Consider the following 26,355-nt stretch of genomic DNA (forward strand, 5'->3'; position numbering starts at 1 on the left):
GATGATGATTTCAGAATGTGTTAAAGTCAGAAAGTCTTACTATGTAAACAAATAGGTCTATTTCAACTCCAAATCATGCTGTCAATCAACTTTTTTCACACTTTTTTTTTTATATTTTCGCACTAGAATTTTCACACATTTATCTGTTATATTTAATTACCAAATTGGAGTTGTTTGTGGATTTGACAAACCATATTTTTGTTGCAGATAAAGGATAAATATTTGAATCAGTTTAGATATTAAGTAGTCCCAAAAACTGCTTCACCTTAACCTCTCGATTTAACCACTCATCCACAATTTTTGTAGTTATTAACCCAGTTAGCATGCCTACTGTCTATTCTAAATAGTTGTGCTACTGTATGCAGTATTTGAAAAAAAAATAATTGGGATTTTGTTTTGTTTTTCTGCAATATGTATTATATACATATATAAATATAACTTCAAAAGATTACTCAAAGAACTATATATAAAGATACTACTTTACGTTGGGATTATTTTGTAGTGGAGTACATCTATGTAACCCTGCTGTCCTAAGCCACCCAACCCGCTCTGAGCTGGGATAAAACCGGCAAATTTCCACATGGGAGTCGGTTGCTCTACCAAGGAGGATAAAGCTCTTGGCCTTAAGTGTCTGTTGCTGGAACAATTTATTTTAGAGGTCAAAGGACGGAGATTTACCTACACAGCAATTCACTGACCCAGCTGGTGCTCAAACTAGCGACATTCTTGCTGTGAGGTGACAACGGTACCCGCTGTGCCACCGCACGGCCTAATTAAATACAATTTAATACAATACTATTAATCTTTGTTAAAGCTACAAACTTTATAAATTTTTGCTTTAATCTTATAATCTTACACAGTTACAGGTCTTAAAACACAGTCAATAAAATCTTTCACTAAGAGTTAAACTTTGCAATGACTCCACCAATCGCATGCGTTGTGGTGCTGGGTTGTTATAATTTCTACTCAACATTGCAGATCCAATATGACTATTGCAGATTTTCACATATTCTGATATCGATTCTGAAACAATGTATTGTGCAGCTCTACTAAACAGTGTTCAAAATTCGATTAGAGCAGATTCTTTTTTTCATCTGATATTCCTGGAAAATGTACTTTTTAAAAAAAAATAGGGGTTAATAGGGTATATGCCGATCTAGTGTTGTTCTCATGCTGATAAACTTCCGGTGACCTGTTATTGTGAGTTTTTTTCCATTTTATTTGGTTCCTTTTACAGCATCAATGTTGTAATGTAATTAAAATACAATCAGTTAAACAGACTTTGGCATTCATTTAGTTGCTCAAGCGTAAAACGAGTCAAAAAGCAGTTTGCTCGCATGCACCTGTCAGAATTGGCAGGTTAGCGCAGAAGCTCCATTGAATATGCTGGGGGAAAATAAATGCTCATATTTTAAAGACATGGCGGAGGAAAATGTAATTTAATGCTACTTGTACAATCGAAGACCCACTTTATATTGGATATCATTCAGCCAGTGGAGATTGCTGATTTTTAAAGGAAACAGACCCTAAACGTGCTGATTTTGCAATTGCATTCAGTTCACCGGAAGCAGTTAACCCAGGATACTGGCAAACTAAAAGTCCTATTAGCATGCTTTGGCATATACCCTATTCGTGTGGTTACATACATCTCATTTACATAAAAACATATGATAAAAGCCTTATAAATGCTAATAATAATTTAATAGAATGTATTAAAAACATCAAATCCATTGCTTTGAATTCATATTAGCCAGCCCAGTAGCTAAATCACCAAAATGTAAAACAGTTTTCTTTAGAAGCATTCCGCTTTACTTAAACTAAGAAGCTGCTGAATGCTTGATTATGATTGGCTGATAAACATTTTAAGGCGTACAATTATTTTTAAGATATAGTAAATGCATAGCTAAAGAAGTTCCAGGCTTGTCTCCAAGCACTTTAAAGTAACATTTAACTACGAATGATTTCAGAAATTTCACAGCATACTGTAGAGCAGTTCAAAATCACATCAAACAGCTTTAGATGGGTTATATAAGAAACTAGCCCTAGACACAGGAGCAGTTTGAAGACAAAAGCCTTACAAATGTTTTGAAATGTACCATCTGTAGTGTCTTTAAATGTGGTAACCATAAGTGAAATGATTGACTCTGATCTGTTGCATAATCAAAAATTATGCATACCATTATTAATGCAGTATAAATACTTCAGCTGTGCGTTATTTTTCTAATAATTCACCTGCCCAACGTCGATTTGTTCTTATTGTCTTGAATTACGACTGCATGATATTGACAAAATTTGACATTTTAATATTTTGTTTTTATGTGATATGAATAAAATCTCACCATATATCTTGAATAACTCATTATCATGGAAATAAATCATTCATTTAGATTAATTGGGGTAATTTTGTAAGGGTGTAAATCCTGTATAAAAAATAATAAACATATTGCAAGCAAAATAATTCCAATAGAGCAATGAAAAAAAGTCAAATAAACAATGCTTTATGATTTTCCGAAGAGTCAAACATTGTTCAGGTACAGAAACTGCATAGTCTTCATTGTACTAATTAATTTTGTGCCCAAAAACATTAAACAAAAACACATGTGAATGATAAAGTTTTACTCTGTCATGCTTATACTTTGCAATGACTCCCCAAATCTTGTCTATTTTCAGCTGTTGTGCTGATATAATCCTGAACATTGCATATCCTGTGATGTGACTATTTCCGGACACACACATTGCGATATTGATGCTAAAACGATATATTGTGCAGCCCTTAAATTTAAGCAAGCTAATTACAATTACAAATCTGTTCAGCTTAAATAACTCCAATAAAAAGCTTAGCTTGAATTTCCTTCTGGTGGCCTCAGGCGATGCATTATCTTGACCAGCGTGTGTGATAAAAACCCAGCGGTAAATCCAGTTGAAGTGGAATTGTCTACAGAAGTGCTAAAGAGAATGAGATGCTGTCAGACTTAATCAGTGTGTGATTTTGGGCTGCGATCAGGCCTGTATACCGAACAGGATGAAAACACACATCTCTTTTGTAGCTGATAGCTGTGACAGTGAAGAAAGCATTATGCCTCATTAAATTTGTGTTAGCGAAACCTCATAGAGTTCAGCTGTCACACTTTCTCTAATGGTTCACAGAGGCCTAATGGTCAATTGTGGTTTAATTCCTTTTCATTCCATTATTTCTTCTTATTGTTATACATAGCCATCAAAAGGGGTTATTAGGTGATTAAAAATGACCTCAGATGCTTTGAAATGTTTCAGCTGAAGTGAGTTTTTTTTTTTCATTGTCTTCTTATTTACGTATGCATATGCGGAAAGGAATAGGCAATATTGTCAGCAGCTGGAGAAAGCTTTCAAGACCCAGAAAATAACCTGGCAGGTAAGTGATGTCCAATTTGAGATGTAGAAATGTCCAGTAAGGTTTGCAATTTATTTGTTGCTTGTAGGAATATATTTTGTTTGTCAGAAACAAGGTTCATTAGGAGTGGATGTCAGTGAACAAAGAGACTTTTTAGACCGGCATGTGCATTTATCCTGGTGTTCAGACAAAATCTGATCAAGGTTCACTTTAATTTGGCACTGGTAAAGAGGACAGAAGGTAAAGAAATATTCTATCTGTCTATCTGTCTATCTATCTATCTATCTATCTATCTATCTATCTATCTATCTATCTATCTATCTATCTATCTATCTATCTATCTATCTATCTATCTATCTATCTATCTATCTATCTATCTATCTATCTATCTATCTATCTATCTATCTATCTATCTGTCTAGATGTAGTGTAAAATTGATTTTAGTCTATCTATCTTATCTATCTATCTGTCTTTCTGTCCATTCATCCATCCATCCATCCATCCATCCGTCTGTGCATCCGTCCGTCCGTCCAACCGTCCATCTGTCTACCGTAGATGTAGTGTAAAACTGATTTTAGTCTATCTGTCTGTCTGTCCGTCCGTCCGTTCATCTCTGTCTGTCTGTCAGTCTGTCTCTGTCTATCCATCTATCCATCCATCCGTGCATCCAACAACTATCTATCTATGCATATTTGTCTGTCAATCCATCCGTCCGTCCACTTGTCTGTAAGTCGATATAATCTGTCTATTGCTCTATCATTTAAACTATATATATTATGATCCGGAACCATTGCAGTGCAATTCTTTTCTTTTAACTTTTCCTCTTTTTTATTAAAGGCCTGTTTTCAGCATGAAGTTGTTCACTGCCTTGCCATTAGCCTTCTCCTACCACACACTGAGCCATCAATCAAAGGTAAGAATATCAATTTCCTTGACTCGAATATACAATAAGTGGCATTCTTGCTCCTGCTCTCCTGGTTGCTTTATTCAGAAACGCAGTACTCAATAGTCTGTCTCTCCCTAATCTTTATGTCGTGAGTCAGAGCAGAATGAGATAATTTAGTCTAAAATGTTCAGCCAAGGCAGATGGCATGGGAATTGTTTGTGAGGATAGTCATGATCCAGTATACGTTTCTGACTCTATCTAATTATCAGGGTTTTATGATTTCTGCTCTAAAATGTGTACTTTTTCTATTGAACACAACACATCTTATATTTAATATAGATTTTTAAGGAACTTTTTATCTGTTTAAACATGTCTGCCTCAATATAATTAGATGAAAAAAATGACTCTTGCTATCTTCATTAGTTTCAAAAACTGATTTCTTTACACCTTGAAAATGCATCATTGATATATTGGATATATTACTGTTCAGCTCCATGCTAAAATGTGTATGCCTTAGCAAACTGTTTTCTCAAATGTCTGATAGCTGAATTGTAAGCTAACCCGTACTGTTTGATGTGGACGGCCCTTTGCTGCTGGATATACTGTTGCCTTAACAAGAAGAACAATTTACATTTAAAGTTTAATGTAAATCTAGTATTAAAATTTTTTACTTAAACTTTTAATTACTCCTGCGTGTGTTGTTTTGGTTATATTCTGGATTCAACAAAAGTAAAATTTTCACCTTCTGTCTTTGATATTAGGTAAAAAATAAAAAACTGAACATACCACAGGTACAGTAGAATCCAAAATTGAAAGGGGACCTATTATGCCCCTTTTTAAAAGGTGTAAAATAAGACTCTGATGTCTCATAAGTGTGTATGTGAAGTTTCAGCTTAAAATACTACATAAATAATGTTTTATAACTCTTTGAAACTGCCCCTTTTAGGCTTTGATCCTAATTTTGGCATTTTGGTGACTGTCACTTTAAATTCAAGTGAGATTGTGCTCTTTTCAAAAGAGGGCGGAGCTACAAATGCATCTGCATAGTGGCAGATTCAAAAACAAGACTAACGTTCTATGCATATGGGGAGGAGATCATCACTAATGGGCGGGGCTTACCCACTCTGATGACAATGTCAATCAAAGTGTTTCTGCAGGCTGCTTTTATTCAGTATGATCAACTTTAAACATTTTTCAGGTTCAAGACAGCCTGGAGTACTTTTTTGAAATTCTTAACAGATTTGTGTGTGTTGAGCATCAGTTAAGACGATGTTAGCAGCTACTTGTTTTAATTGTGGTGAAAACTGGATAATATGGAGCTTTTGTCAGCTAATTTCATCTTCTAGGTTTAAAATAATTTTTTGGGCCAGGATCAAAATCTGTGACGTACCGCAAATCTGCTAGTGAAGTGATGACGTGTCGGTGTCTCATTACTCATAGCGGAGTTTTCTTATCCTATGAGAAGTCTCTGCTTCTTAATTATTCATGAGAGCATGTGCTTTATAAAAGGCAGGCGGACCTACCAAGCTGTGAGACCCAATGACTGAGTCAGACCGCATCTGTGCATGACACGAGTTGTATATGTTTGTTTTGTAATAGGCATTTTTGTGTGGAGATCTGTACGAGAAATGGAGAATGGCGGACTTTGTCTTTTATCAGTTGAGTTTGTAAGCATTCAGACACATCGCTTATATCGTGCTGCTGTGTACGCCTATGTTTAAAATCCTATAGATTGGTTGGAATAGACAAGGGCAACAGACCTGCTGCACTGCTATCTACTGTGTCTCAATTCAGACCCGGGGACTGAGGAGCAGAGACAGTTAACAATGGAACTTTTTATAAATTAAGGAGCAGAGACGGTTAACAATTGAACTTTTTATAATTGAAGTTTATAAAAACTAAAATTAAAAGTTAAACAAACAAATTGATATTTGTTGAGAATTTTAAACTTAAAAGTTTAAAAGAGGTTTTTGCTCTTCCACAAGCACGCTGCTGGACTTCAGGATGGTGGAAGTCTCCCATTCTCAGAAAAACGGTGATTGCCCCACTGCAATTACAGGTCATTTGTTCATTTAGCAGATATAAAAAAGTCAATATCAAGTTTTTATAAAAAAAAAAAAAAAAAGATAATCTTGAGCGTGACGGCTTACATGATGAAAAAAGTTGTGAAGAGTTTGACAGTTTAAGTGAGAGTCGACAGTTTTGATCAACAAGCCATATTCAGTTAGCTGTTGCACAAACTACAGACAATTGTACCTTCTGTTTGCTTACTTGTTTGGTCAAATTAATAAGAAATTCCAATCTGATGTGAACTGGAAGCTAATTGTTTAGAAATCTGAACTTATAGTTTCGAAAAAACATTAAAGAATTGAGCCAAAGCGATTGAGAAAAACTTTAAATCTACACCTGCCATGGTCCAAATGTCCTTCTCAGCATTTAATAATGCCACCCAGAATAACAATACACACCTGAATGCTTTCAATCAGCAGGAAAAAAGTAATTCTTGCAAAAAATGCATAGAAATAAGGTCCCTGGTAGTTATAACTCTGATAACACAGCAGTGTGTTTCTTTGGTTATCGCTTTACTTGATAAGAAGCAAAGGTCTCAGCTGGACCTTTTCTTCACCAGTCTCAGCGAAAAGGTTAAAGCAGTTTGCTGGAACGCTGATACCCTTTAACATGAGTTTTCTTTGCTTGTGGCTCTTGATTAGCCTTTTCTTCCTTACAAAATTCACTGTTTGTTGCAGTATTCCAAAAAGGAATTTAAAATATCAGTGTCCAGCTATTTATTCCAAATTATTGTTCATGACGAATAAAAGAAAGCTCTTTATTATCAAACAGTATATTCAAGCAATGCCTCAACAACTATAATGAATAGAGCTGCGTCTGTTTGATTATGAAACATAATAAAGAATGACATTTAATCAACGTTTCCGGATTTTAACACAACAATTAAAGTGAAATTGCTTTGCAGAGTGTTTGTAAATCCTGTTAGATGGACTGCTCTTTTCAGCACTCTGCTGATGTGACATTTAGGGTAATCAATAAAATTGCCACACTGATGTTGAATTGTATTACTGAAGAAAACGACAGCATTTTCTAGAATAGCAGGCTATTGATAAGTAATTCAAAGCCTTCTGTAAAAACAATCAATACACCTAAAGACTATAAAGGTATACTATTTAATAACTTTCATTTTGTTTCTGTTGGAAGTCACTTTATGTCTACTTTATATAAATGAATTATTTTTTTTATACTTACAGACACACAGTAATGTATAAAAATACATTTTACTCTGACTTGTCCATTCAGCTTGTAATACTGTACACGTCCTTGCACTCTGTGGGTCAGATTTAATATTGTAATTTTTTTTTCCTCTCAAAATTTGTCTCTCTGTTCAAAGTCTTTCTTTTTTTCAATTTAATTATTTAATTAGAATTCAAGCCCGCTGTCTCACATGCAAATGACATATTTTATTAATAATAATGATATAGAAACCCCAACTTCTCCTTTATTACCAGATTATTTGAGGAGCATTCATTCGCAGGTTTAATAAAAAAGATAAATCATAGAGTGTCTGTGAAGTATCCACTGCTCCCAAATGAATAAGTAGGGAACATATCATTTATACAAAACCTGACAAAAGTCTTGTGGCTTATCCAAGTTTAAGGAAAAAATAATAACTGGACTTCTAGTTGACCATTTGGTATCAGAAGTGGCTTATATGAAAGGCAAAGGCCTATAGATTACACTTATTGTAACGTTTATCATGATCATGATTTTTAATTCAATAGGACCGTAAGATGTGACTTTGCTTAAACAAAAGTCTTGTCACTCAAGAGAAATAATGTTCAGTATAGAATATAAAGTCATGGTGCAGTGAAAAAGAATGACTATTGTGTAAGACTCCCATGAGCTTGGACGACTGCATCCATACATCTCTGCAATGACTCTAATAACTTATAATTAGTAGTCTGGAATGGCGAAGAAAGCGTTCTTGCACTCCCAGAGTTCATTAAGGATTCTTTGGATTTGTGTTCGATGCCTCCTACTTCATCTTACCCAAGACATGCTCAATAATGTTAATGTCTGGTGACTGGACTGACTAATCCTGGAGCACCTTGACCTTCTTTGCTTTCAGGAACTTTTATGTGGGGGCTGAAGTAAGAGAAGGAGCGCTATCCTGCTGAAGAATTTGCCATCTTATGTGGTTTGTAATGGAAAGGGCAGCACAAATGTCTGCTGATGTTGCCATTCACTCTGCAGATCTCTCAGACGGCCCCATACTAAATTTAACCCCAAACCATGATTTTTCCTTCACTAAACTTGACTGATTTCTGTGAGAATCTGGGGTGGTCCATGCGGGTTCCAATGGGATTATTCTTTTCAAAAACCTTTTGCAACTTTTCCAAATGATCAACTAGAAGTCAAGTTATTATTTGTTGCTCTTAAAACTGACAATAAGACTTTTGTCAGGTAGTGTACAAAACATGTTTTTATTTTATTTTATGTTTAGTTAGTCTTTGTTTTTGGTCATTATTTTCTGTTAATTATTCTGTAAACTTTTGTCTATTTCTTATCCATATATACCATTTTTTACTATTTAAAATTTTCCATTGTTTCAACATGGTCCCTAGGCCTAAAATTCCATGTAGGCTTGCTTTTGGTATAAACATAGATAGATAGATAGATAGATAGATAGATAGATAGATAGATAGATAGATAGATAGATAGATAGATAGATAGATGGATGGATGGATGGATGGATGGATGGATGGATGGATGGATGGATGGATGGATGGATGGATGGATGGATGGATGGATGGATGGATGGATGGATGGATGGATGGATGGATGGGTAAGTGGGTGGGTGGGTGGGTGGATGGATGGATGGATGGATAGATAGATTGATTGATTGATTGATTGATTGATTGATTGATTGATTGATTGATTGACCTAAATTAACCTAAATTTTTTTAATCATTTGCGTTTAGCATTTATTCCTGATGTCTTTTACCAAGACAGATCTGCAACTCAACAGATTTTTTTTTCCCTCTTCCCATCCTTTCTTTTTTCATACAAAAGCATGTAACAAAAAAAAAAACATCTCTTGCAAGTTCCAAAAATCTATTCATTGATTTTTGCGGGTGTCATCATCACACAACGCTCGTCATGCTTATAAAAGTAGACAATCCAATGCAGTTCATTGGTAGATGGGATTATTCAGACTTGATCACTTCGTTTTCAGCTCACACAGACATTACACTTGTCAAAATTATTATTATTATTATTATTACTTATGTATTATCATGTTTTTAAAATAATTTTAATAAAAACTGCAATATTAAGAATGATTTGTAGAGTTTTGATAGTTGCAACCTAACTTCATGAAATGACACTAAAATTGGGGGAAAACACATTTATGCACAAAATAAGTGCCATGAAGTGCAGTGTTCACATGCCATATTTATTAAATCAATTAATTATTAAATCTACTGGCAATAGAATGCACAGGATTGTGGATCATCAAAGGTAGTGAGGGATAGATTCTATTTAAAAAAATAAGATGAAAAAATAGGAGACAGGAAGTGAAGCTGGAGCTGGCAATGCTTTGATACCTTTCCACCTAATAGTACATCCTTCAAATGCAGCATTTTCCATTTTTTCAATACAGCCAATAGATGCCTATCAAGTGCACCTCACACATACAGTACTAAAAAGTGAAGTCAAAACAGTTTGATCGCCCCCTGGTGACTGGATGAATTACATGACATAAACTATAATGCAGGGGCCGGTGTCCTGCAGATTTTAGTTTCAATTTGCTTCAACAGACCTGCCAGAAAGTTTCTAGTATATCTAGTAGAAGCTTGATTAGCTGCTTCAGGTGTGCTTGATTAGGGTTGGAGCTAAACTCTCCAGAACACCGGCACTCCAGGACAGAGCCAGTTCATTCATTTTCTTGTCAGCTTAGTCCCTTTATTAATCCGAGTCGCCACAGCGGAATGAACTCCAGCAAGTTTTTACGCAGTGGATGCCCTTCTAGCCGCAACCCCTCTCTGGGAAACATCCACACACACATTCACACACACACTCATACACTACGGACAATTTAGCCTACCCAATTTACCTGTACCGCATGTCTTTGGACTGTGGGGGAAACCGGTGCAAACTCCACACAGAAACACCAACTGAGCCGAGGTTCAAACCAGCGACCCAGCGACCTTCTTGCTGTGAGGCGACAGCACTATTACGCCACTGCCTCGCCCGAGCCAGTTCACGTAAATGAATAAAACCTGATCTAAACTAAAAAATGTTATATTTTTCGCAAATATGGTTTCTGTTATTTTGGGTATTTTCTCATGACTCTGATTTAGGTTCAGTGGTTTGCAAGGACATTTTAGTCATACTTTCTACTGTAGAAGTAGAATCCTTCTACTTCTATACAAATTAGCATTAATAATAGTTATAACACTATTAAACAATCGAAGAAACTGGATACCACATGCACCTTATATTTATATGTGTGGCTCTGAAATAAAACTGAGCCGCAGAGTACAGTCAACAAATATAAATTAAAGAGAAATGTAAAGGGATAGTTCAGCCAAAAAAGAAAATTTAGTCACTATTTACTACCCCTCAAGTGTTTTCGAACCTTTATTAGTTTCCTTTTCTGTCAACTCAAAAGAAAATATTTTGAAAAATGTTGGAAACCAAATAATTAAAAAAAAAATACTATTAAAGTCAATGGTTATAGGTTTCTAACATTTTTCAAAACATTTTCTGTTGTGTTCATCGACAGAAGAAAGAAACTCACAAAAGTTTAATGCAAAGAGTAAGTTAATGATGAATTTACTGATGACAAATTAAAATTTTTGAGTGAACAATTTAAGTGAAATCAGCATATAAACAGAAACCCATAGTTTTATCATAAAATTAACTATCACACATATATAGAGTAGAAAAAACAACACTAGACCTTTCTTTTAATTTTTTACACACTAAATATTCAGCTGGCAGAAATAGCATATTCCACCCTAAATATTTAAGGAAATTAAAAGGTTTATCACTAAACAAAACAGTGGAAAAGGCTTCATTATGCTTAAGTCCCTGAGCAATGCTTATCCACTGAGCCACTGAAGGAATTATGGTCGATATCCACTGCAACAAAATGCACTTGCAAGCAAAATTTAGCACTGTTAGCAATAGATGGATACCTGAGGGAGGTCTTGTGAAGGTCTCAATAGGCAGATCATGGGTTTACAAAATTACCTGATCAAGGGATTTTTCAAACAACAACATAACATGTGACTGAACTGCTTCATTTGGGAAATAAAGTAGTGGCAAATGTCTGCTTGAACCATGTTAATTTAAAAAGTAAGTCATCTGTAATGATACTTTAAAGGGGGTGAAGTATCAAATTATTTTATCAATTATGGTTTTGGTAAAAAAAAAAAAAAAAAAAAAAAATATATATATATATATATATATATATATATATATATATATATATATATATATATATATATATATATATATATATATATAGTTTGCTTGCCTCAGTTTATATGTTCCCCTGTATTCTTATTTAAAACATGTAGTTACACAATACATATATTTCTTTCTTTTTTTTGTTAGAGAATAATTAATATTTTTTAACAGTTGTAAACAAAACATGAACCATTTTACAATGACATGTATAGTCATGCAATGATCTTATAAAATATTTATTTGTTGTTTATAAAATAACAAAAAGTTTTCTAAATTTAGTTATGAATTACTTTTACAATTCTGACATACTTAAACCTCTGCAGAAATGTTGCTTACAGTATGACATATACATATAAATATGAATTAAATATGAGTTAAAGCCTTTAACATATTTGTTTGTTTTTAACTAGCTTTGGAAATGTTAACATAAATTTCCTGAAAAGTCTCCTAGCTTTCTTCAGGAGCCATGGCTGCAATTGAAATGGTGTGCATGTTATAGGAGTACGCTACAAAGGGAGAGCAGTTTTTAATCTGAAGATTGTTAAACTACAATGTAATGAAAATAACTTTGAACGCAAATTGCATGTGAACAAGGCGACGTGAAGTTTTCAATCATTCAGATTGGATGGTGAAGTGAAAGGAACAGGGCATGTGGGAGAAAAAAATATAGTTGCTGCTACACAAGCTTGCAATTTGCGATTGTCGTTTACTGTGATTTCAACAGTAAAGAACTGAAAATGCATTAGGAAATCTGTCACCTGGTTAACAGTAAGTTTCTTTAATGTAGATAGTGGATAACCATAAACTGATTTTTCCAGAATTCCCTGCATGACACTTTTCACTTTTTATGCTCTATTTTTGTTGTTCTTTTGGTTTATTTTTTTCAGCAGTTATTTATACTAAAATTTTTATATTACATCTTATTTTGATAAATAATGTTTTCATTAATTTTTTGAGGTTTATTAATGAATAAACTAATTTCAACAGTTCACACTTATGCTTACGCTTATGATTCATTATTAAGCGTGTTTGGCATGCTGTCGGGGGAGAGAGCCCTGAGCTCATAAAGTCCTCGACCCTAAGGCTCCCTCCCGTTGCAGGCTGAGAGGGGAGTTTGAGCTCAGGTAGATCGTGAAAACTAAACAGATAGAGACTGCTCTTGAGATATAACTACTGTAATAGCACATTCAAGATGCCTATTTTGATTTAATCATTTGACTTAAGTTGTCTGTTTTTGACCGATGGGAGGAAACCCATGTGAGCATGAGAAGAACTTGTAAACTCCACACAGAAACGTCTGCTGGCTTAGTAGGACCAGTGACATTCTTGCTGTGAGGTGCCAGTGCTAACCAGTGGGTCACCGTGCCAACCAACTAAGAAAAGAGGAGTAGAAGTGTAGGGGGAATTCTTCAAAATGAAGATGGCTGTGATCTTGAACTCAATTCTAAAAACCTCAGCTGCCATTTTCTACCATAAATTTGACAGATTTTTGGATATTTGGATTTGAGAAACAAAAAATTGCTAAACCATGTCACTGTAAACCATGTCACTTACAATTTTAGTTGGTAAATAATGGGAAATGCACCAACCCAAAAAGTTAAGGTAACTCAAACAATTTGAGGAAACTGATTGCAACAAACCATTTAAGTTCAAAAACTAATCCTAATGAGTACTGTGAACTTACTCAGTTTAAGTTGGAGTAATGAGGTATTTGAATAACTCATTACCTTCAACACTGCGTTCAAAACTCTTTTCAAATGAGTAGAATAAAATTTCAGTACACTTTGAGTTAACTACACTCATTTTATTTGATAAAGTTGACTGTTGGGTTTTACAGTGTATAGCTGCAGAACCATGAAACATCCCCAGCAGTGTATACGAGTTCTCTCGGACATACTACATTAATTGTATAGAATTGTGGAGTGGATTTTGCAGCATTGCTGTATTATCGCAGCAGGCAGCAGACATCCTGCCCAGTGCGAACAGCATAGCGTTTTGATTGTAAAGCGCATTTTAGAGCGAATCCAAGGTGGCAATTTCACTGGCAAATTAAAGAGAATATGTGGAGGTGTAGGAAGAGGGAAGCCTGGTGGAAGGATGTTTTCGAGAAATGCCTTTTGTGTGTCATCCTTTCTCTTCATGTAATACAAGATTATCTTGCTGACATAATAGGGGCTCAGTCGGTGCCCTATTCATTCTCACTTGGTGACGATAAGCTGTTATCGCAAGACACACTTTATCCATTCTCTCAGCAGCAGGACCCACACATTCGCTATAATCTTCCTAGGTAGTAGCTCATGATGTTGATGCTTATGGCTTTGACTATGGCATTAGTTTATGGGAAAGAGCTGTAAAAGCTTTTCTGTGCTTCAGACTGATCTTTCATCATGTGGATGAACGGTACTTGAAACCTTCTTCCTTGAAAATCTACACTACATGTTGTTCAGTTATTGTTCAATAAATGCATCCAGGCCATTCCTGAGGTGGATAGAAACAGATACACTCAACAACCTTGATTCAAGACAGGAAATCTAAAAGTTAAATGTGATCATCTTTGTGGAGTAATTTCCTTGATTTATTTTCATCCAAATGGCACTAGCCGTGGCATGCTAAGTGCCTGGTTTTCTTTTTCCTTTTTGAGATAAATCTGTTTTGAGGGGAACACATCAAACCGCGCTCCATTAATTTGCACTAAATACAAAATCTGTTTCTATGGAGACCGGATGACTTTGGCCACTCTCTATGTGCTTCAGTTTCAGACCATTTTCATGGTTAGGTCGCTGGCTGCCACCAGCATTCACCAAGTGACTGAACAAACTGAGAGCTTTTCATGTTTATGTCAGATTTCAGTGAGCAGGCTTGTTATTTTAGGATTGGATATTGTTAGAGGATTACGGAAGTGTCAAAAACATCAACCTGTTGCTGGGCTGGGAAAATGTTAAAATTCATGGATTCACTGTTCCCAGGGGATGTAGGTGACCTTTTATACACAGCCACACAACTAGGGAATAATCATATACAATATATATTAAATTCCCCCCAGTGATGGGTTGCGGCTGGAAGGGCATCTGCTGCGTAAAACATATGCTGGATAAGTTGTCGGTTCATTCCGCTGTGGTGACCCCGCAATAATAAAGGGATTAAAGAAAATGAATTAATGAATGAGTATATATTACTGTTATTATTATAGTTATCCCACATCTCAAAGAAATGTTATGAAATCATGCAGACTAAAAGATTGTTCAGCTTTTAGTGTTTGCTCCTGTGCTCAGAGGGTCAGATTTAATGTTAAAATGATGAGTTCAGATGCAAGAAACTGTTAAATGCTTAAATGATATGTTATAGATGCACATTTTTATAAATATCCTATGTTTATGTTCAGTTATTTCACTTTAAAGGCAACGAAAAGAACTTACTCATCACTATAAAAGTAAAATTAAAGATCCGTTTGACAAAACCTCTCAATGCAAACACTTTTTTTTTAAATGCACTACATTAATGCAAACAAATTAATAAAACATGCAGCATTTTCTCACAACACAAACAATTTTTGAAAACACTGCATTTTCAACAACACTTGCAAATAGTATAATGTAAAATAAATATATACATTAGTAGCAAATACATTTGCAAATAGTTCAGCTTATTAAAATTAATAGCTAATATAATAAATAGAATGAGCTATCAAATCTCATTAGCCGTTTTCCACTGTATAACCAACACAATCTCACGGCAATTCGTAACTTTTAGATTTAGTAGCTAATTCACATGAATTCGTACGATCTAATTCGTACAATTTAGTACGATTTACTCATCCCCCAATGACGGTTGGGTTTAGGGGTGAGGTTAGGTGCCACGCCTCCTTTTTAAAATCGTACAATTTCGTACGACTGAACTCGTAAAAATTCGTACGAATCAGCCACTAAACTGGCAAAACTTAAAATACTTATGTTTTCTCATGAGATCAGGCTGGTAAAACTTACACATTCTGATTTAAGAGCAATGAATGAATCTCTCATTTATTTAGATTTGTGTTATTACTATAAATAACAGGTGTCACTTTAAAAATGCACACGTAATGGAAGCACTTGAATGCTTTCCTAGCTTTTTATGCTCATTTAAGACGAAATTAGTTGTGTTTGAAAAAAAAAAACAGCAAGATCAACATTTTTATATGTTATTATTATTAATTATGTGTATATGTCTGTTTAAACACGCACCCAAAACCCAGACATTTTTACTCCGCTTCAAATCGTGTGCACAGAAACCGTTAGGGAAGCAGCGTCTATTTATCAGTATGGAGCGCATCAGCTGACAGTCATGCACATGCATTATATGACTGTTTTGAGGATTGTATAGGAGTGGCGACAGCATCTGTAATAAAAAGAAAAGGGAATCGCGCCGTTTTTTATATTTATTCGTAAGTGTTTTTATGTTTTTATTCCTAAACAAAGCAAAAGCACAGAACAGACTCATATTTAAGAGCAAGGGGCGGCCCCTGGTGGTTCGGCAGTATAGGGTTGCGTATGGGGAGGCTCAGCTCTTCAGAGAAAGACTGAAAATATGGGACAAATACGGGAAACAGCATTACATTTGATTATTCAATTACTGAAAAATGCTAGACTCCTAGAAAAAACAGTAAAACGCTGTTTATTTAATTTGTACATTTTCTTTGTTGAATTTATCTACGCTTGTAGATTGATTATTATATTTTATGCACTTCCTTAATCACGCCAATCAATTTAAAATGATAAATTCTTCCCAAATAGTTATACAACTCATTGAAATTATATTAATATCGCAATATATATCGCGGAATAAATAAATATCACAAGGTTAGGTTTTTCTAATGTCGTGCAGCCCTAGTGTTTGTGTTGTGAGGATTTCCAGCTGTCAAGTGATGACAATGTTTTCTTGATTTTCTGGTGTTTTTTGTAACTGTGTGTGTTTTCTTAAATTGCAACACATTAAGCTCTCTCAGCCATGATAAGAGATGGAGAAAAAAGTTAATTTTAGAGGAAAATATCAAATATCAATGAGGTTTTTGCATAAACTCTTCAAATATTTTTTTTTTCTGTAATGTCTTATTTATTTATGATATGGAGAATTTAAATGCAAAAGCCTCTAAGTGGAGTCTAATAGTTTTGTAAAACAAATGCTGGATTAGTTGGTGGTTCATTCCGCAGTGGCGACGCCTGTTTAATAAAGAAACTAAGCCGAAATTAAAATGTATTAATTAATTTTACTTTAAAGGCAATTAAAAAAACTATTTATCTTCATAACAACGAAATGACTGATCCTACACACGAGTCAGAGAAAAATGCTCATTTTAAATCTAAATTGTCATCTGAACTTCATATATATATATATATATATATATATATATATATATATATATATATATATATATATATATATATATATATATATATAAGTTTTTAATTTTAGAGGTGCACTCACTCAGAAAACAGGTTATATTTAGTTCTGGTTTTAGAGACTTTCTTCGGTACACGCTAAATCCCTCTTTGCAGGCAGATTTACGCATGACTCTTAATACTTGAGAGCGCAGGCGCATCAATTTGGCATATAGGAGCCAAACCTCGCATGGGCTCTCCATTTGCGCACAGGAAGCGCAGGAGAGGAAGTATCACCGGATCACCATATAAACCCCATTCACGAAAGTATTCGTCAAAATTGGACACCTGCGATTCAAAAATGATTTGATATCATGTCTGACGCCACATTAACTCCCGTTGTAAAGTTTCTGGGCGACTCTCCGGAGCGCAGCAACACGAGCGCCGTACCCGAGCATCCACACTTGCATTCGGGCATCATCATCGCCACCGTTTACGCGCTCCTTATCACCGCTGGACTAATAGGCAATGTGACGCTAATTAGGACGTTTTGCATTGTCAAATCCATGCGCAATGTGCCTAATCTGTTCATGTCGAGTCTCGCTCTCGGTGACGTGCTGCTGCTGGTCACCTGCGCGCCCGTGGATGCCAGCAAGTTCCTGGCGGATGAGTGGCTCTTCGGGCGGATGGGTTGCAAACTCATCCCGTTCATCCAGCTGACTTCGGTTGGAGTGTCGGTGTTTACCCTCACAGCGCTGGCAGCGGACAGGTATTCAATATAGGTTTACATTATAAACGCGTTAATGGTTTAGAAATTAGAAACTTAATTTTGTTTTAACCCTCAGAATGCAATCAGAATCTGTTTTTGAATTTTGCTCTTAGAAGTTAAGTAACGTTATTTTAGTCAAATGTTTTTTTTCTTCTCTAAATTAGCAGCTTCTCATTAATTAATCGGTGTGCAGAATTTTTAAATAATATTTTTGCCTACATTTTTTTCTCCCTTTCTGTAAAGTGCCTTCTATATTACACATTACAATTGCTCCGAAGATAGCTTCTAAAATTCTAAATATAAAAACCGAACTGGAATTAATGGAATATAATAAATGTACTTGGTTAATGTAAAGCATCAAATTATTAAATTATTGCTCAAAAATGTTCATTTTAAAATGAAAAAATGGTCAATGTCTAAAAGGTCAAAGTTTCTAAGGTATTGTGTTCAAATATATACTAATTAACTAAATTTACAAAAAAATGAATAAAATAAAATACAAAAAAGATTTATTAATAAAAATGCTGAGTTCCACATGATTCCTTCATGTCCCAACACAAAATAAAAAAAAAAAGTTAACTTAATTAAACTTAATTTTTACCAATTTAAGTGGATTGGACATAAAATAATCAAGTTGTCCCCAATAAAAACATGAATTGTGTTAATTCAGCTCTTTTTAAAATAGCAGCAGCACTTTTTATGTGTTTTTAATGTTCAAATATGCAAATGAACTAAAATCATTGCAAAAAAATTTAATGGGAAAATGTTAGACACATTATACAACATTTCTGTCACTAATAAATCTTAATGTTAATGTCTGAGCTAACTTCCTTTCATGCATCAAAAATGTATGCATCTCTTTTGTGTCAAAACAGAACAAAGTCTGAATGTGTAATGAGGGTAAATGTCATTTTCATAACTAATTCTTTAAGTGTTAATTATCAAGAAGCTCCATGAAATAATCACTCAAGCAGTCCACAAAGCACTAATGCAATGTTTCTGCAATGACGGGGAATCAGTTAAATGGAACATTAGCTTTCACAATTGATTAGCTCTTAAATAGCAGGAAGAAATTGAAATGTGAAAGTCATTAATTACCTTCAAAGTCTGTCACTTAATTATAGGATTTGTGATCAATCTTGTTCTTCTTAAAAATACTTTAACTACTTCTTACATCTACATAACACATTAGACATTAGATTAGATAAGTCTATTTAAACAAATATAGCTACAAAACAGTTTGTGGTTGTTAAATGGCAAATTAAACAAAAAGGCTGTAAATTTGTGTTTAGTAAAGTGAAGTGAGTCTTGTCAAGTGTGGTTTTGCCCATCCTTGAAATTGGTCCTCTGCTTTTAAACCATAGAAGTGCACACACACTGAGCATACACCCAGAGCAGTGGGCAGCTATTGCTTCCAGCACCAGGGGAGCAATTAGGGGTTAGGTGCCTTGACTGAGTATTGAAGATGGAGAGAGTGCATTTACTCTAGCTTCAATTTTTGCCGGGACCAAGAATCAAACCTGCAACCTTTCAATTACAAGTCTAACTACCTAACCATTAGGCTGCACAGCCATCCAGGTTGATAATGTTTATAATTATTACAAGTCAGTGTGAGATTAACCAAATAATTAGATAAAGATGGTTAGGGGTTTGTAGATGAATAATCTGGGTTTCCATCATAATCGATTAAAAAAGAAATTTTTCAGTAATGATATGGACACATCTATTTGTGATCTTCTGTGACAAGTCAACATGTAAAATATAAGCCTGTATACAAAAAGATTATAAAAATATACTTAAAAAGTACTTTTAAAAATCCCAGTACACTACTGAAAGCATATCATCATCGTATCATTTTTAATTATGAGGTCGTTGCATCAAAATAAAAAACACATGATGCTGTGAAAACCCAGCAAAATCTAACATGTTTGTCATTTATGACAAGCTGAGTGTATAATTTCAAGCCATTTCTGCTTTATCAAATTAATAACTTCTATTCTGTTCTGAGGTCAACATCTGTATTTGTCCTCCGCATGCACCAGGCTTCAATTTTCTGCCTTCTTGGTCTGTCTGTTCTTCTGAGGTAGTATGTGAGCAGCAGATGAATGGAAATGGAGAAATAGCATGGCTAATGATGTAGAAAAATGAACCGCTTCCTCTGCCTGTTAGTGTTGATGCTAAATCACTCAAGAGTAACAAGCGCACCTCCAGAGCAATGGATCAATTTTGGGTCAAGACGTTCTAGATTTAAAAAAAGAACCAGTTCATTTTGGGGTGATGGGGTTGATAAAAAAACTTAAGATGTCAGTGGTTACAGGTTTTAAAACATTTTTCGGAATAACATCTCAGCATTCAACAGAAGAAAGAAACTCAAGGTTTGAAACCACTTGAGAGTAAATAACTAATGAGTAAAATTATTTTTTGGGATGAGCTACCCCTTTAAGAGTCTTCAAAGTAACAGGGCATAAGGTTTGTCAGATTTTCATGAGTCATTTCCAGTATTTGTATGTCTTTCCTTGACATTGTCAATTTGCTCACAGAGGGCTTGCAGGGCACTGTTCCTTGAAAAGCTGCTTCCGAACAGCATGTAACCTGTATTGAATTCATATTGAATTCATGTTCAAATGCATGTGATCCAAATTAAATGTGACGTACAGGTATAACAAAAATAGAATGTCTAAATGGGTCTAAAGAAAAAGGCAGGTCCAGGTTATATGTGGTGTGAATCTGATTAGCATTGGAGAGGCTTTTAGGTGGACAGATGGCAGATGGTACTTTAAATCAATCATTATATAGACAGTATACATTCACTTACAGAATAACCTCTGGTATCACCTGGGTTTTCTGGAATTGATGGTCACAACCCAACCATGACCATTTCACAAGAAAGTACAATACTGCTTGCCCAGTTTATAGCTTTGGTAGCTTTGTAGCTTTGGTATCTATTATTATTATTATTTTTATTTTTTTAAAATATTATTAATAATGGATCCCAAAGAAATTTTGAAACATTCATATTTAAATACTAAGTGTGACATGGTGTGTGTGATAGCAGCAGATGATTGGAAATGGAAAAATAACACTGGTTAGTCAAAGTATTTTCTGGTCAGTCAAAGTATTCAAGTATCTGGTCAATCTCACTCTCATAAGCTTGTAATCGCTACAAAAATGTCATAATGGATTTTTCACATTAAAGCAAAAACACTGAACATACTATATGATACATGTAAAAATCACATGTGAAACACACATAATAAGAAAGTGAATACCTTTTATTTGAAATTGTGATCATGTGAACACATGGAGGCATGTAAAAACCTGTGAGGATGTGAGATTCAAATGAAACAGTTTCCTGTGTTTCAAACATGTTTTACATACTTGATTACACATGTGAAGTTCAATTATTATTTTTTATTTAAATTTTTATTTTTGTAAATGCAAGAATGTATGAACTAAACTAATCAGTTACAAGATACAAGATTAACCACAACTTTACAAACTAGATACAGTTGAAGTCAGAATTATTAACCCCCCTTTGTTTTTTTTTCTTCTTTAAATATTTCCAAAATAATGTTTAACAGAGCAAGAAAATTTTCACTGTATGTCTGATAATATTTTTTCTTCTGGAGAAAGTGTTATTTGTTTTATTTCGACTAGAAAAAAAGCAGTTTTATTTTTTTTTAAAAACCATTTCAGGGAAAAAAAATATTAGCCCCTTTAAGCTAATTTTTTTTTCAATTGTCCACAGAACAAACCATCGTTATACAATAACTTGCCTAACTACCCTAACCTGCCTAGTTAACCTAATTAACCTAGTTAAGCCTTTAAATGTCACTCTAAGCTGTATAGAAGTGTCTTGAAAATTCATGGCATGGCAAAGATAAAATAAATCTAATACTAGAAATGAGTTATTAAAACTATTATGTTTAGATATGTGCTAAATAAATCTTCTCTTAATTAAAAAGAAAATAGAGAAAAAAATAAATAATAAAATAAAAAAACAGGGAGGCTAATAATTCTGACTTAAACTGTATATGGATATAGATATAGAAATATGCATATGTTATGTCATAATGTAGGCTTGCGGTTACAGCAATATAAAATGTCCTTTTAGTCTTTAGAGCTGCTTTAATTCTTTGTAGTAAATATTTAATAATTTGCTGGGAACAATTTTGACAAAACTTCTGTTCCATCACATCCCAAAGATGCTTTGAAATAAGGGTCACCAATCTTGGTCCTGGAGGGCCGGTGTCCCTGCAGAGTTTAACTCCAACTTCGAAGTTTGAAGTATAAGACCTTGATTAGCTTGTTCTGGTGTGTTTGATTCAAGCCCTCCAGAAATAAGTTTAGAGCTCTGTTGGATTGAGATTTAGTGGTTGTGGGGCTGTTTGAATGCACTTTGAGCTAGTACAGTGAACTCTGAGTGACATGAAACATATTCTGGAAGGAGCCATCACCCGATGTGTATACTTTGGTCATAAAGGCAAGTGATGTTCAGTCGGCACTAAATGGCCCAAAGTGTGCCAAGAAAATAGCACAAGAAAAATAAAGAATCGATTCATGCTTTCATATTGCTTTTACCAAATTCTGGCTCTATCGTCTGTGTGCTGCAGCAGACCAGAAAAAAAGGTTTTCCATTCTTTTATTATATAAATCTCCAAGCCAGGGTGAATTGTACTCTCAGTTTAATGTTATTATCTCTTCTTATTCTCTTATGCTGCTGTAGCTCATCTGCTTAAAGGTTGAGTGCGTTATGTGCATTTAGAGATGCTTTTTTGCACTTTTATTTACTTCATATTTATGCTAGCAGAGGTTTGGAGATATTAGACTAAATCCAGCTGAACTGAACTTCATACAACAGTCCAGATAAAACTGCAGACCTCACTAAAGGTGTGTCTCAGTCAGCTCCCTTGTTAAGTATTCAATTCCATTCATTTCATGTTTATTTCTGTAGCACTTTTACAATGTAGATTGTCTCAAAGCAGCTTAATATAGAAGATTATGGTCAATTGTAACTGTGTCAGTCCAGTTTTCAGAATTGAAGTTCAGTTAAGTTCAGTTTTATGTGGTTAAATTTTCCTGCTGAAAGTCCAAACACTGAGGGGCAAATCCATTGATGCGCATCTCCACAAGTCCCAAACAAAGCAAGCCAGTGGCGACAGTGATGAGGAACAAACTTCACCAATTGACTGAAGAGAAGGAAAAAAAAACCTAGAGAGAACCCAGGTTCAGTTGGGCATGATAATTTTTCCTCTGGCCAAACTTCTTGTGCAGAGCTGCAGTCTAGGCGCTGGAAGCTGGAGAACACTGGACAGCCATAGTGGAGAAGCTGCAAGTGTGAGTAGGTCACTGTTGGATGTTCAGGCTTGCCCATGAGATCAATGTGAAGACTCGTATGTCACTGGGGTCCTTCAGGAATCAATCTCATGCTCTTCGCTTCTCCATGACTGACACATCATCTGCTCAGGATGCGGCCTGGTTCAAGATTATTTAGTCAGGGCATTGATCAGGGAGTCAAACATTGTAGGGTTTTCTCAATCACAATCTTTTCTAGTGGACTGAAATGTTCATTCCCTATAAAGTCCCATGATGCACTGTGAAAAACAGGTAGCGTTCTCGTTAATCATGTGATCTAAATCATTAAACATAATGACAAAACGAGGGATGTATTTCTAAAAGAAAAAAGTTCTACTTATTCATATTTAACATGAACAAACATAAGTAGACAGTTTAATAACAATCTAGCAAACAAAATCAAATGTTGCTGCTGGTATATAATGCAACTAAATTACTTAGCTATAATGTACTTTTAAAAATGTCGTAAAATGAATATATTTCAAAACAAAAGTATAAACAAAAAGTTGTCGTACTTCAAGGACATTTTCGTATTACACTTAGGGCCTCGTTATACAGTGGTTCCTCATTCTATTAATTAAATTTTTAGTTAGTTTCTAAAAATAGGTAAAATACGCAGTCACATTTATTTTTTTTTTTACAATTATTATAGATGTTTTAAGCCTGTTGTAAACGGATCCTCTGAAGATCACCTATCACGAGGATCTACAAAGGCTGTAAAACCCCTCACTACACACTTTATACACTTTTCTTAGACAGGCATTAACATTTTGACACTTTTCCCTCTTGTTTAAACACTCTCAGAGTTCAAACTTTCATAGAAAAATAAGTTCAGTATTAAAGAATGAAACCAAAGATCAAAACCTGTTGTCAGGAGCAAACGTTCATCTCTGTCAGCAAAAGGTTTTTAATGCTGTGGTATGCTAATGCTATAATGTTGGCATCCCGCATAATGTTCTTTTTCCTGCAGTCACTTATCCACAAAACTAAAGCAGTCTCCATCTTTAAGGGGGTTGCAAACCAGATGCGCTGCGCACATGACATTTTGAAGTAACACACACCAGACGTGCACATTCACATGTTCAATAAAATGAAATTATTCAGATGGCACGGGAGAAATATGATCAGTGTCCTGAATCATAGGTGGGCGCCGCAAAAAGTTGGTGACTTGTGGCACACAACTTTCTTTGGTCCAGGTCCACCCCCCAACCCCCCCTGCCTCTACAATGGTCTTGCAGCGTACAGTTACAACCCTTTTTCGGTGAAACTACATGGCCGCGAAAGGTGAATGGCAGTATAGTGAGGGACCACTGTACTTCAAACAAATTTCTTTTTTTTATTGTTCGTTCGAGGGCAAATAGAACTTTGCGTTGGTTAGCTGTTTCACACTGTCAAAACAAACTCAAAAAGAACTTTATTTTGGCCAGATCTATTTCGAAATGACATAATTTTAGCTTTTCGATTTTACACTATAGTGTGCCAATATTTAGTGAACCAAGCTCATCACTGCCCTTACCAGTTCCTGTTCTCATGTTCACGACATACTCATCCACAACCTTAGATGCCAGGGAGCAGATTGAGATGCATCTAAAATGTCCCATGCATTAATTAGTCACATTTTCTGCACCAAATAGTCATCATTTCTGTTTAATGTGTGCTCATTCTCAAATTAAATGTCATCTTCAAAGTTCGAGTCTTAATTAAAATGACTCCTGTTGTCCCTGGGCTTCTTCTCTGTCTCTTAGATACAAGGCCATTGTCAAACCAATGGATATCCAGTCGTCTAAAGCTTCACTAAAGGTCTGTCTGCGGGCCGCTTCAATCTGGATGCTCTCTATGGTCCTGGCCATCCCCGAGGCCGTGTTCTCTGATCTTCACACCTTCCACATCCCTCAAACCAATGAGACTTTTAAAACATGTGCGCCGTACCCTCACGCTGGAGACCTGCACCCCAAAATCCATTCCATGGCCTCCTTTCTAATTCTGTACATCATTCCTCTCTTCATTATCTCTGTGTACTACATCTTCATTGCAAGGAGTCTGATTCAGAGTGCCAATAACATGCCTGTTGAGGGAAACACACACATTCGGAGACAGGTGAGTTTAGAGGTCAGATTTAAATGGATTGTTCATCCAAAATTGAAGATTTACTGTTAATTTAGACACGCTCTGGTCATCTGAGATATAGTTGACTGTCTGGCAGTAGAACATTGAAGGAGAGAGAGAGAACTGTGGTTCCCCTTCGGGGGGAACTTCAGCACTATAAGTGGATTTGATTGTAAAATCCACGCATTGGGAGGTTCGGTTCAGAAGCTACTCGTCTGAAAGAGTATTGAACGGGCCAATTAAGAATGAATTGGCAGCGCAAGCCTGCGCAGGTGAGCGGCATAAGCAATCAACTGAGTATATAAGCTCACCTGGCGCAGCAGACGCTATCCTTTTCGCTTCAGAGACTTTCTGATCGAGTCGATGAGGGTTCCTCCTGCTGTGACCAGCGATTCTGAGCGAACGAGAGCATTCTCCCGGTCCAGAGTGTGTACACGCAGTGGCAGACGGTCGAGCTGGGTTTCTCCCTTGCCTGGCGTTCTTTGGGTCCGGTCCTCCAGAGCGGTGCGTATAAAGTTGCAAACTTCACAGAAAGAGCAACACAGTCGTGCAGCACGTCCTTATCAGGACGGCGCTCCGACTGTGCGTTTCTGGATGCGGTGGTTTCCTGTCCTCGGATGATGGGCGCGGGCACTGTGTTACATGTCTGGGGGTCCAGCATGTTAATGCGCTGCTCGCGGGCAGTTCATGTCGTCATTGCGATGCCATGACTGTTGCGCAAGATCGCGGTTAGCCTTTGCAAAAAGGCGAACCACCCCAGTTGTCCCCTGCTCTGCAGCGGGCACTCGGGCAGATCTGAGGGTTTCAGCGAGAGATAATCCGTCGCCCACGGGCCCGCGGACCTCCCGCTCCTCTAAGCGCTCCATCCAAGCTTCGGGCGGAGGAAGCGATCCGTCTAACAGATGGTAGCCCTTACGCCCGATGACACCGGAGACCAGATGTCCACCGCGGCATCGGAGGGTGGGCTTTCATTGTCCGATGATGATCCAGACCCGCTCGCCCCCTTCGGGCTGGTGAGCGCTGTCAC

General features: G+C 35.8%; 1 protein-coding gene across 2 annotated transcripts in view; it reads left to right on the forward strand.

Moving 5' to 3' along the window:
- grpr (gastrin-releasing peptide receptor) overlaps positions 1-26,355 on the forward strand; it is a 64,419-nt gene that overhangs the window by 23,745 nt on the left and 14,319 nt on the right. Inside the window, exons 2-3 of one of the 2 annotated variants that reach the window (XM_087273857.1) lie at positions 4,208-4,283; positions 24,968-25,319. In XM_087273857.1, coding sequence (XP_087129983.1) covers positions 24,990-25,319 — 330 coding nt within the window. In that variant the 5' untranslated portion in view covers positions 4,208-4,283; positions 24,968-24,989. Of the gene's footprint in view, positions 1-4,207; positions 4,284-17,359; positions 17,868-24,967; positions 25,320-26,355 lie in introns of those variants that run through there. The other variant, XM_087273856.1, reaches the window with a different exon arrangement.

Source organism: Danio rerio, chromosome 11, assembly GCF_052040795.2.
Source record: "Danio rerio strain M-AB ecotype USA chromosome 11, GRCz13ab, whole genome shotgun sequence".
Classification (NCBI taxonomy): Eukaryota; Metazoa; Chordata; class Actinopteri; order Cypriniformes; family Danionidae; genus Danio; species Danio rerio.